At 40.0% G+C, this 13,642-nt stretch overlaps 1 protein-coding gene across 2 annotated transcripts in view; it reads right to left on the bottom strand.

Moving 5' to 3' along the window:
- Positions 1-2,699: 2,699 nt before the first annotated feature.
- Positions 2,700-13,642, bottom strand: part of LOC118268366 (aminopeptidase N) — a 51,283-nt gene continuing 40,340 nt past the window's right edge. For both annotated transcript variants that reach the window (XM_050706702.1, XM_050706703.1), the window contains exons 10-14: positions 7,553-7,752; positions 6,880-7,047; positions 6,143-6,286; positions 5,476-5,554; positions 2,700-3,848 (exon numbers count right to left, since the gene is read on the bottom strand). In XM_050706702.1, coding sequence (XP_050562659.1) covers positions 3,693-3,848; positions 5,476-5,554; positions 6,143-6,286; positions 6,880-7,047; positions 7,553-7,752 — 747 coding nt within the window. In that variant the 3' untranslated portion in view covers positions 2,700-3,692. The remainder of the gene's footprint in view (positions 3,849-5,475; positions 5,555-6,142; positions 6,287-6,879; positions 7,048-7,552; positions 7,753-13,642) is intronic.

The raw sequence follows: 13,642 nt of genomic DNA, 5'->3' as shown, positions 1-13,642 counted from the left end.
ATGCTTAATGTCGTAGAGCTGCGTTCTTGAAAGTCATTACACACTCTTCCAAAACCAGTGGTTACTGTTGCTTACATTCCTTTTTTCGACAGATACACATTTTATTATCATTTTATGTCAACCACCTCGTTGGTCGAGTGGTCGCGAGTGCGACTGCTGGACAAGGGATCTCGGGTTCGATTCCCGCGTCGGGCAAAGTATTGCTGGGCTCGGTTTTTCGAAAATTTCTCAGTAGTAGCACGGAATCTGGAATTGTGTACAATATATTATATGGCCCCTCACTTACCTGGGACTTATAATACAATTGGTGAAAAGTGGGTGTATAATAAAATTGTACATTGTATAGCGGCATCACGTGTCGTAATGAGCATGACCTCTGCTTACCTCTTCGGGGATAAAAGGCGTGACGTAAATTTTTTATGTCAAGACACGCTAAAGTATTGTTTCACAATTATAATCAAATGAGCTACAACTAACGCCATCTCTTAGAGGTAGTAGTAAGCTAATCATAAAAAATAATCATGATTTGTAATTTGTGCTATCATATCAACTCTTTAATATATAATGAAGTAAGGAAACCACACTAAGGGAAAACAAACTTTTTATAGTTCGGGCTCATCAAATACGAAACATCTCTGGTATATTGTTAATACTCCATGTTGGCCGAGGGGTCTTGGGTTCGATTCCCGGGTCGGGCAAAGTATTACTGGGCTTTTTTCGGTTTTCGAAAATTTCTCATTGGTAGCACGGAGTCTAGAAATGTGCTCGATATATGGCAATGGGCTCACCACCTATTACATGGGACTTACAACATAAATGGGTGAAAAGTGGGTGTACATAGTGGTACTACGTGCTATATTGTGCACCTCTGCTTACCCCTACGGGAAATAAAGGCGTGACGATATGTATGACTGTATGCATGTATTGTTAATACTCAAATATCCCAATAGGTAATTGTATTTTCCTATCTTATTTGATCAAACAGTAGCTGTTGTTGCCATGCCGTTTTTGTGAGTGGAAAATCATCAACAAATGACTCTTTTTGCCCAGAGCGATACGGGACAGAATTTCTGACTCTTACTGACTTGTTCCAACTATTGCTCCGTGCCGGGCCCGCAGCAACTATATCATGACCTTACCTGAAACGCCGGTGTCGTAGTGACCTAGAGATTAATGTCGATAAATGATCTACAAAGTTTCTTTTCCTAGTAAATATAGTGTGGCCATTTCCAAGATATTTGTACCTATTTACATACTTTTTTGCCTTATAAAGAGTATTGTGATGATTATGATTAGTTCGATGACGAAGAGATGGCTTGCGAGTACCTATAAAGTGTGGGAGAGCCATGCTTCGGCTCGAATGGGCCGGCTCGACCGGACTGATACCACGGCCTCACAGAAAACCGACGTGAAACAACGCTTGCGTTGTGTTTCGTTGTAAGTGAGGTTACCGGAGACCCAATTACCTCACTTCACAATCTTCCCAGTACCCGATTCCTCAACAACGTTAAATTCCTAACCCCAAAAGGCCAGCAACGCAATTGTATCGCCTCTGGTATTTTGGTTGTCCATAGGCGGCGGCGATTGCTTACCATCAGATAATCCATCTGCTCGTTTACCGGCTTATACCATACAAAATCGTATTTGTGTTTCGATTATTTGAATTTGTGATTCGAAATGAATCGATTATAAACGGACATTTATAATATGCCCCGTAGGAAGAATCGAGGCTAAAAGCACAGAGGGCACCCATCAAAATATTTGTAATGTTATCTATACTTTTATCATTTCATTAGGGAGATTAACTTTGCCGTCTATCACTGATTACAGTGAAAATCAATATCATATTAATATGGACGAATAAAATAATAATATTATCAAGTTTAGGCGGCATAAATATTCGCATAAATGTCATATATTATTGGTTTTAATTAGTTTATTCCACTAAAGAACTGGTCGGAAGTGTATACTGTATGTGTGTTGAGTGATAGGTTCTATGGCCAATCGATGTTTTGTTCTTAATAAACATTTTTGCTGAGAATTTTTACTGCAATTGGATTACTGCCGAGATCCTGACTTTTCGCTTATTTAATTAGGTGCAATCATGACTAAGTTCACTAAGTTCATTAAATCGATAATTACTGCAGCCAATTCGACAATTTTTTAGGTTGGTATCAACCTAGCTATCAACTGGGATTGGTCAGCCCCAGACTATATTATTTTATTGATCTTAAGGTTATTTTCTTTTCTATCTCTTTGAATAAATATGGGTGTTACATTGTTTTCACATAATTGAACTAATGAAACAATGTAACCTAGAGAGTTTCTGCTCGTTCTTCTCCATAGGAATCTACACTTTGCAACGAGTAAATAGCTTCACTAGAAGACGGACTGAGAGATAGACATATTTTTTATCTTACTTAATATTATAAATTATAAAGTTTGTGTGTATGTTTGTAACTTAATCACGTCAAAATGGTTGAACGGATCGGGATAAAACTTGGAGCGGGGCTAGATTAAGGTCTGGAATAACACATAGGGCACTTCTTATTTCACGGGACCGTGGGTGAAGCCGCTGACAAAAGTTTTTATTTTAATATTTGCTTTGACATTCAAAAGTGCCTTCGGTCTATTTGAAATAAATTTGACATTGACTTTTAACTTTCGCAATAGAAAAGATAAAAAAATAAAACACAACATTTATAAACCTCAATTTTTATAAATTTTAATTTATGAAAGTTATTATTAGAATTAGAGCTAAATAGTACAAAGTTCAGTTTTGTATTTACAGACAATTAACTATCTAAGATAAGTTAATACAATATTTCATTTAAATATAATTTTAAATTATAACTAGAGATGTCACAATGAAATTGAACCTTATGACTGTAGAACAAGAGAATGTTCAAAAGAAAGGTTAATAAACATAAAAATACTCGCAGACTCTAAAATTGAGATTTTCAATTATGGCTTGAATCAGTATCAGAAAACAGTAGTAATCAGAAAACTAGGGCAAGGAAGAAGAACTTGAGATAAGTTTAACTATATAAAACATTCCAAAAGAAATACTAATGTATATTCTTGAAGAAATAATTTCGGTACTGCACGGTCGGTGCGTTGGCTTGGCAACCGGGTGATTCCCGCACGGAACAACTCTTTGTGTGATCCACAAATTGTTGTTTTGGGTCTCTGTATCTGTATGTTTGTAAACGCGTTAAATAAAAGTTAAAGTTTTTGAAGAAACACCCATGTCTCGCAATAGTTATTAGACAAAAATAGAAGAAAGTCCTTGAGAAGGCTAGACGCATAAGTATTATTGGTGTATGTACATTTTAAAATACTATTGTATCACGCTTAAAATCGAAGCTTGAATTCTTCGTGCAAAAGTTACACTATTATATAATAATAATAATAACATTAATTTATTTAATTCACAAAGTTTGGAAGTATAAAATGTCTATACTACTCAGATCGCGAAATGATTATACTGAGGGCTCAGTACGAGTTTGATTTAGGTTTATCGAGATCGAAACGAGAGCGCGTTCGGTGCTCTGATTGGTTGGTTCATTCTCACCGGCCAATTAGAGCGCCCAACGCACTCGCGTTCGTTTTCGGTCAGCGTAAAGCAAACTCGTACTAAGGGTACTGTACATTTGGGGTCATTGTAACGACTATTTTATTCTAGAATATTCTTAGTTTAGTTTAGCTGCTTGATCCGCTGCCCGAAGCCAGTCGACGATGGTATGGTAGTTCCTATCCCTCCATTGCACGTTTGAGGAGATGGTCTCCAACACTTGCTGGACTGGACGACCGAGGTCACTGCAGGATTCCATCACGAATCTCTTTAACTGTAAGAATTAAAAAATATTGTGTTACGCTACAATTGCTGTTGGAAACAATTAGATTATAAGACAGGTCTTTATTTAACACATTGAACGCCGTGGTGGTCACCGGTGACCGATGCTAGCGGAAGATTTGCCTTCAACAGTTTTCTGGAAGTCAAAGACTTAATGATGTATATCTTTTAGTAAAAAATTACTATATCCAATCTGTACTTTACTAGAGTCTAATTGAGCACATAGCCGGAGTAACTATTGTCCCGTAGACGAAATTAATACCACGTCTAAGGAAGGAGCTTACTAGGAAATAGACAGAGGAGTTCTTCAAACATCTATTTTTGGCAATAAACAACTAATTATAATTGTTATAAATTCTCCACAATAGGAGGATTAGGAGGTCAGCCAATTGCTATACCTACATAACAGACGTCGCTTTGTCTGACCTGGAGATGCACCAATCAAAATATTTAGGCCAGTGAAAACAAAAGCGGATTATCTGTAGTGCATGTGTTATCAGTAGATTGTATTAATATTTAATTTTGTAGTATAATTATCAGTAACGTAGCGTGCCTTAGCTTCCAAACAAATTTTTATACGGGGACCCCCGTCTTTTCTTTTTTTTTTGTGGGGAAAATCATCCGATGTCTTTTACAGCCCTGTCTCTCAAGCCTCAAAGAGGGGACTTACCAATGCTATAAGAGCAAGCCCATGTTCATTAACAATTTTATCGCTACGGGGGTCACCGGTGACCAACGTTAGCGGAGGATTTGCCTTCAACAGTTTTCTATTGGCAGTCAAAGACTTGGGTCCAGACCCTTAATGATGACTTTAATTTTCGTAAAATTGTATCCAACTTTTGAACGCATGCTTTATACGGAAAAAAAGGAATTGATTATGTGGACTTTTCAACCGACTTCCCCAAAAAGGAGGAGGATCTCATATAATTTCTGAAATTAAATAATACGCACGTTGGTGGCGCCCGTTTGATACGGCAAATATGGCACTAGCTACGCTATTATCTGGGGCTAATTATCCCGTGTAATTAAAATGGAATTTAAAGTATAAAATACGAGTACAACAACGATTAATGATCAATAATCATCATGATAGCACATTGACCAATCAAGATGAACATAAAATATTTGTAGATAAAAAATAAAATCGCGCACGTTTTCTGTTATGCGTCATCAAAAAGAAAATATTTATTAATGATTTAATTAGTTTGATTATACATCCTTAATTGATTTGTACCAGTTTGTTTATTTGTAGATGTATCTTATCATTAGCAAAATGAAGAGGAATTAATTAACAAAGTAGTAAAAAAAATATAATAAGTACATCAATCCATTGTTTAATAAATCATCTTTAGGGAACAGTGGGTAAAGTTCCCTAAGAAAAAGAGGATCCTCCGACCAGGCGAGGTGATCATGCCTGGCGGGCTTTCTGCCTAACTGTTATTCCTTGAGATTTTCTATCCATGTTTATTCGCATGTATGTACATGTGCGATGTAGGATTTATGACGTCACCCGTTGATTTGCTCGTCAATCGTCTATGTGCGACTTCTGTCATCTGTCACTTGTCTATACTTGACTATTATAACACTTATAACTGTTAAAATTATTATTAAAATAATACCTCTTCATATTCATGCGCCTGATTTAGTCGTCTGGTGACCAGTTTGACAATCAAATTAATCGTAGACAGGGATCCAACACTGAAAATAAAACACGATCTTATCAAAATAAGTCCTAAGAACAAACCAATCTTATTTATAGCTACATTAAATGTTTGAATTATTTTTGTTATACTCAAAAAATATGTGTGTGAAGTAAACTTAAATAGGTACTTCGCGCCTGTTTATAAGTGCCCGATAAACTTATGTGACAGATAGTGCATACAAATTACATTCCTAATTATATAGTATATGATACATAGAGGCTATCCAGACATTGTGAAACAAATCCTTAACCAACCATTTAAGAAATAAGACGTTATTTTGACAATATTTAAATGCTAGAATATCTTCTTTGTACCTACATAAAGGGAAGGATAAATTTGACTAATAAACAAATGACTGCACGGTTGACGCGGTGGCTGGGCAACTGGCTGCCGCGCAACGTGCAGCGGGTTCGATTCCCGCACGGAGCAATTATTTGTGTGATCCACAAATTGTTGTTTCAGGTCTGGGTGTCATGTGTATGTGAAATTGTATATCTGTAAACGCACCCACGACACAGGAGAAAATCCTAATGTGGGGCAACGTTTTTAAAAAAAAAATTAGAGTTAATAAATAATTACTAACAATGATCGAAGTCGCTGCCAATTGGCTCTGATGTAGTTGAAGGCTATTGGCTGGCCGATGCCAGTGCCAGCGACCGCTGAGAACACGCGGACGATATCCTGCTTCCTAATGCCGCTGTCGTTGCGCAGTGACATCTCCAAATACCTGGAAAATTTATGAATAATTTAACTTTTTGATAGTGAAAATTATTTTAATGATGTTCCACCAAGAACTAAAAGCCTTATTAACACGAATAGTCTTTTGTGTCAAAATAAACCATCAAAATCACTACGAACCACTGCAAAAAATAACACAACGTCACGTCTTTTATCTCCAAAATGGTAGGCAGTGGTGTACATTACGGCAATTAATGCCGCTATACAATGTACACCCACTTTTCACCATTTGTGTTATAAGTCCCATGTAATAGGAGGTGAGAACGAGAGGTTTCCCGAATAGTGATTAAAGTAATATCTAATATTTTCACTTCGTAACCTTTGAACTAACTTCATGATGCAGTGTAAATATGTAAGTACTCTAAAATAATTGATTACCAGCCGCACTTAGAGACATTTAAGGATTACTTAAACTATTGCTTTGTAACGATTTTGTATCGAAAACAATTGCTAAAGACTAGGTTAAATAACCATTAAATGACTCTGAGTAAGGCGGTAAGTACTAAATAATTCATTGATTTGATGATTTGTAACCCACAATTGAAACCCCTATTGAAAAGCTCAGGTAATCATAGCACTCACCGATGAAGTAATGAAGGAGACCTGGTGCAACCCAGCACAGACAGCAGTCGGTGTCGCTCTGACGGTGCAGTGGCCACCTTGAACCGGTCCCATGCAAAGGTCCACTCCCTCACGCCACCAGCTCGCACTCCGACGCAGTACACTATGCCACGCAGATCAACATGAATTCTGGAATAATAGAGATTATCTATTGACTTCTGGGCTCCGACTTCTGTTTACTTAACTTCGTCACCAATAGTTTGTGCCGGTTCACTATTGTACTAAGAGCCTCCTTTTCCTGCCGTGCAACATGTAGCGGTTTCGATTTCTGCACGGAGCAACTCCTTGTGTGATCCACAAATACATAGTTGTTTCGGGTCACGACACAGGAGCAAATCTTAGGGTGGGGCAACGATTTTTTTAAAAGAAGAAGACGAAAGGAAGAGTCTTTTTACGTCTGACTGGGTTTGGAGAACATCAAAGGTTTCTTCTAGCACTGTAACTATTAAATTTAATGCTTTCGTGTGGATACAAATACACATCGAGTTTCTTGCTTGTTCTTCTCCACTCGAAGCTACACTTCGGAACCTAGCTTCACTGACAAACAGACTGACGGACAATTCAATTTGACGTTCCAAAACTACCTAATTTAGGATTAATTGAAGAACTTTGACTTTCACTTCGATCTACTCACTCGTTATTCGAATCAGGATTTGGAGCAAGCATCCAGTTGGTGTACATCCTAACAGCATTCTCCAAGCAGTCAGGGTGTTCGAAGTGGCAGGCTGAAGCCAGAAGGTCCACTCGGTACTGCGAGGTGATGACGCTCTCATTGGGAGACACCTCCCAGCCAACTTCCTTCACAGCATCGTTCAGGAGCCGAAGGACATAATGCTGGAAAAATTTACAATTTATTTATAACGTAATATTGCAACATCACGCCTTTTATCCTCGAAGGTGTAGGCAGAGGTGCACATTGCGGCACGTAATGCTGCTATTCAATGCACACCCGCTTTTCACCATTTGTGTTATAAGTCCCATGTAATAGGGGGTGATCTCATTGCCATATATATTATAAGTAATATTTTTTGGGATTAACGAGCAAGCGGATAATCTGAAGGTAACCAATCCACGCTGTTCATGTACAACCTCAATTGCAACACCAGAGGAATGACAAGTGCATTAGTTGATTGAGGCTATTCTCAAATCGAAATTAAATTACCTGAGGTAAATCGAAATTAGATTGGGACCCGGGTACGTCCTAAAACTGCGACCAGCCACCGAGGAATGGGCAGCAGCATTCTCAAAATTTATCGGTGACCTAACTGCGATCCCCAAGCCGCCTGCCAAGCGTGGGGATTATGGCAACCCCCCCCCTTTCACTATGAGCGACAACAAAATTACACGGCCCCCAGTCCCCGGCAGCTCCGCTATTCCTGATCTAGGTAGCGGATCAGGTAACGGCGGAGCAGGGGGTGCTAAGAATCCCCGGCAGAGAAAGCGCTACCACCCCCGACGAACTTTGGCCCTGGCAACGCACAACATCCGCACACTGCGGACTGATGAGAAGATTGTCGAGCTGGAGGAAGAATTGAGCAAAATGCGGTGGGACATCTTGGGACTATCTGAAATCCGAAGAGAGGGTCAGGATACGATAATCCTAGATTCCGGCAACTTGCTCTTCTTCCGGGAAGGAGACCGTAAATCCCAGGGTGGTGTCGGATTTCTCGTCCGCAAGTCTCTCGTCAACAACGTGTGTGAGGTCGACAGTGTGTCGAACAGGGTAGCGTACCTTATACTCAGAATATCTAACCGGTATTCGCTGAAGGTCATACAGGTATATGCGCCGACCTCGACACATTGTGACGACGAAGTAGAGGCTCTGTATGAGGAAATTTCAAAAGCCATACACTCCTCCGAAACACACTTCACCGTTGTGATGGGGGATTTCAATGCAAAGGTGGGCACACGGAATAGCGATGAGTTGAGAATAGGGCCATTTGGATATGGGCAGCGAAACCATCGGGGCCAGCGGCTGGTCGACTTTATGGAGAGGGAGAGACTCTATTTGATGAACTCCTTCTTCCAGAAGCGACCGGCCAAGAAGTGGACATGGATAAGCCCTGATGGTTCTACCAAAAATGAGATCGACTTCATCATGGCGACCGAAAGACGTATATTCAGTGATGTCTCTGTGATAGCGAAGGTGAAAACCGGTAGCGATCACCGTATTGTCAGGGGCACACTGAACATCAATATAAAACTAGAGCGGTCACGCCTGGTGAAGTCCACGCTCCGCCCTGGACGTGCCCAGATCCAAAACCCCGAGCAGTTCCAACTCCAACTGCAAAATCGCTTCCAGTGTCTAGCTGATTGTGGAAACGTGGACGAGATAAATAATGGGTTGGTGGAAACTGTCCGAGCAGTGGGGTCAGACTTCTTCAAGACCCCCGCCGAAACAGGCCCCAAAAGCTCTCCGACGGAACCTTAAAACTTCTTAAGGATCGTAGCGAGATGAGGCTGCAGTCTTCAGACGATATGTCTGAATACGGCAAGCTCAATAGACGAATCTCGAAATACATGCGACGTGACCTGCGGGCCTATAACGCCGCAAGAGTCAGAGACTTAATTGAGCGAAACAAGGGCTCAAAAGTCTTCGCAAAGAATTCGTCTGTTGGGCAAAGCCAAATGACGAGGCTGAAGACCGAGGATGGCAGCGTCATCTCGTCGAAGTCCGAGATCCTCGGAGAGCTCGAGAGGTTTTACGGACAGTTATACACCTCAACACGGCAACCCATCGTCGGTACAGCTCGGGACCCAAGAGCTAAACTGACGCGGCACTACACTGAGGATATCCCAGACATCAGCCTGTACGAGATTAGGATGGCTCTCAAACAGCTTAAAAACAACAAGGCGCCGGGCGATGACGGAATCACGTCGGAACTTCTGCGAGCGGGTGGAAAACCGATACTTTTAGTCCTCCAGAAGCTATTCAATTCCGTCATACTCGAGGGAAAAAAGGCGACACTGTCTGCTAAAGGGTAGTTCTTCGAAATTTGATTCTTCGACTGATTCATATGGCCAAAATTTAATTCGGTAACACGTGTTCATATGAAAATAGATATGCCAAATAACGTATATTCGAAAAAGGGACTCGTTTTTAAAAATAGTTTTCGAGATATCGATGTTCGAATATTTTCTGCCCAGATGAATCAGAAAATTGTATGTAAATAAGCTCTGTATTTATTTTAATTTCACGTTCTTTTAATTTCATGTTAGCATACCATTTTCGAGTACTTTCGCACAGAAAAAACACGAGCATTGACTTCGATCTACTCACTCGTTATTCGAATCAGGATTTGGAGCAAGCATCCAGTTGGTCAGAAGAACAAGCTTTAAAAAAATATTTTGTTCTTTAAAAAAGGCGACAACTGTCTGCTAAAGAACTACAGACCTATCTCACTTCTGAGCCATGTGTATAAGCTGTTTTCGAGGGTCATCACGAACCGTCTCGAACGCAGGCTTGATGACTTCCAGCCTCCCGAACAAGCCGGATTCCGAAAAGGTTTCAGTACCATAGACCACATTCATACGCTGCGGCAGGTTATACAGAAGACCGAGGAGTATAACTTGCCACTATGCTTGGCGTTTGTGGACTATGAGAAAGCCTTCGATTCAATCGAAACCTGGGCGGTGCTGCAGTCTCTCCAGCGGTGCCACATCGACTATAGATACATCGAGGTTTTGAAGTGTTTGTATAACAACGCCACCATGCGCATCCGACTCCAGGAAGAGACTACGAGGCCAATCCAGCTGCGGAAGGGCGTGAGACAGGGAGACGTTATATCTCCGAAACTGTTCACGAACGCACTGGAGGACGTTTTTAAGCTCTTGGACTGGAGCGGACGCGGCATCAACATTAATGGCGAATACATCACTCATCTCCGTTTCGCCGATGACATAGTCGTAATGGCAGAGTCGCTGGAAGAGCTGAACACCATGCTCAGCGACCTCAATACCGTTTCCCAACAGGTGGGCCTTAAAATGAACATGGACAAGACGAAAATCATGTCAAATGTCCATGTTGCACCTATACCGGTTGTCGTTGGGAGCGATATACTCGAAGTTGTAGACCACTACACATACCTGGGTCAGATCATCCAGCTAGGTAGGTCCGGCTTCGAGAAAGAGGTCGCTCGAAGAATCCAACTCGGATGGGCAGCATTTGGGAAGTTGCATGAAGTCTTCTCGTCAAAAATCCCGCAGTGTCTGAAGACCAGGATGTACAACCAGTGTGTGTTGCCAGTGATGACGTACGGTACCGAGACATGGTCCCTAACTGCTGGCCTTTTAGAAAGGCTCAGAGTCGCCCAGCGCGCGATGGAGAGAGCTATGCTCGGAGTATCTTTGCGCGACAAAATCCGAAATATGGAAATTCGCCAAAGAACAAGAGTTACAGACATAGCTCTCAAAATATGCAGGCTGAAGTGGCAATGGGCAGGCCACGTCGCTCGGAGGACTGATGGCCGCTGGGCCAGGAAGGTGACTGAGTGGCGACCGCGGACCGGAAGACGCAGCGTGGGCAGACCTCCCACTAGGTGGACCGACGACATCGTCAGAGTGGCGGGGAGCCAGTGGATGCAGGTGGCGGCTTGTCGTTCTACGTGGAGGACCAAGGGGAGGCAGTTTGTTCAGCAGTGGACGTCTCTCGGCTGATAGATGATATGAATGATAATGAAATCGAAATTACCTTTCGATTTTGTGATTCTTGATCTGGAGTCAGAATCTTATTAGTTATTAGTTATAGTGTGTATATGAACGTGTATGTTTGTAACCGCACCCACGATACAGGAGAAAATCCTAGAGTGGGGCAACTGTTTTTGATAGTTAATTATACATATATATTAAATTTGACTTTTTTGGTAGATTTACCTACTACTACTAATAATGTGTCTCTCTTTCGCTCCCAACAAGTAGGTAAAAACCTTTCTAAAGATAAATAGATTAAATTATATGATAAAAGTAAAGGAAAATACTCGCATACCTAGGAAAATACAACCTATGACCAAATACCAATCCTATTGTGACTCAAACAAAAGTGACTACGTACTTTGATAAAATATGATTACTATCGGATTATGAGATTATTAGATACCTACATTGATAATAATTTATCAGGACCACATTAATGTACAGGAAAATATTCCAATTTAATTCATTTTCGATACAGCTAACGCCATCTATTGGTAATTTTATAGAATTAATTGTTATATTGCTTGTGGTTTACGAGAGTTTTTATGCAAATTGCAGCAAAATTCTACAGTAAAAAATAATTATTTACTTATTTTAGTAATCCACTTGGATTAAAATAATTTTTTGACAGAAACTCTTTTTACTAATATCAAAAATAGACCATAATCCGCCGATTTTCAATTGCAGCATTCCAGCTCTTCTGTGGTCAAGGAACATGGAGATGTTCATACAGAATTTAATTATTTATTTTGTTTAAAAAATTCAATTTATTAATTTTGGGTTTTCGTTGGATTATTTTGATGTATTATGCTTCTGCAGACTAGTAGTGTCATTTAAGTCATATGAGTGATCTCCATACTGTATAAAATCTTTGTATTAAGTTTGTAATCATTATTATTTATTTCTTCCGGTGAAATGGGACATAATTAATTCCTTATTAAGTACATAGTAAGTAGGTTTACCTTCCTTAATTCTCGATTACATTAATATATGGGATTATTTAACTATGTTAATCTTGATCAATTAAGTTATTTTCGTTAAGACGCGAAATAATCGCTCGCTAAATTACGACTTATAGCATGCACATAAATTATCGAACTTTTAAAATGCATTGTTATAAACATAATTTGATAAGAATGAAAAAAAATAATAAACAAAATAATTAGGTATAATAACCCATAAATTACTAATAATCAATATCTTTATTGTTTTTCTACACTGCAAATGACAGATAGGGATATGTCTAAGCCTAGTTTTGATCCGACATACTTTGAGTCCGGTTGGCAACAGTTCAAATGGTCTGGTACATAAAACACGGGATTTTCTTTTCTTTTGTCTGCACCACACAAAGTACAGACAGGTAGAAAATGCTTAAAAATGATCAATGGACTAACGCTCTGCCCACTTGACGTCTGAATATCTCGCAAATTACATTTGCGCACGGAACATTTTTTGTGAGATATACAAATTGGGATTGAGTGTGATGTGCCTATGAAATTAAGCACTCACATTTAAGTAAAATTAATTAATCCAATTCCCCCGCTTCCAATCTTCCCAATCCCCGATTGCCGAACAACAACCCTTAAATTCATAACCCCTAAAAAGCTGGCAACGCACTTGTAACGCCTCTGGTGTTTCAAGTGTTCATGGGGAGCGGCGATTGCTTACCATCAGGTGATACGTCTGCTCGTTTCATAAATCAAAAAATAATTCTTAATCGGTATAACGAATATTTAATCGGTATAACGAAATTATTATCGTCTACTCGCTAAGCCAGTCATGGAATGGTGACGATGACTTAACTAATCTGAACTAGCAACTGATAGATATTCACTTTCTCGATACTTATGGTTATCAAGCAATTTTTGTCATCAATTAGCAATTACGACATAAGGTGACAACAGAACTGTATTATCTATAAGGTAAAGTAGACAAGTGCCTAGGGCGCCACGTTCACAGATGGGGCCCAGTAGGGCTGACGCCTGATCCGGAGCTACGGACTACCTAGCGGGTTTACCGAGACTTTAGCGCG

The sequence above is a fragment of the Spodoptera frugiperda genome, chromosome 29, assembly GCF_023101765.2.
Source record: "Spodoptera frugiperda isolate SF20-4 chromosome 29, AGI-APGP_CSIRO_Sfru_2.0, whole genome shotgun sequence".
NCBI classification, from domain to species: Eukaryota; Metazoa; Arthropoda; class Insecta; order Lepidoptera; family Noctuidae; genus Spodoptera; species Spodoptera frugiperda.
Note: the sequence above shows the minus strand (reverse complement) of the source record. Positions and strands in the feature narration are given on the sequence as shown.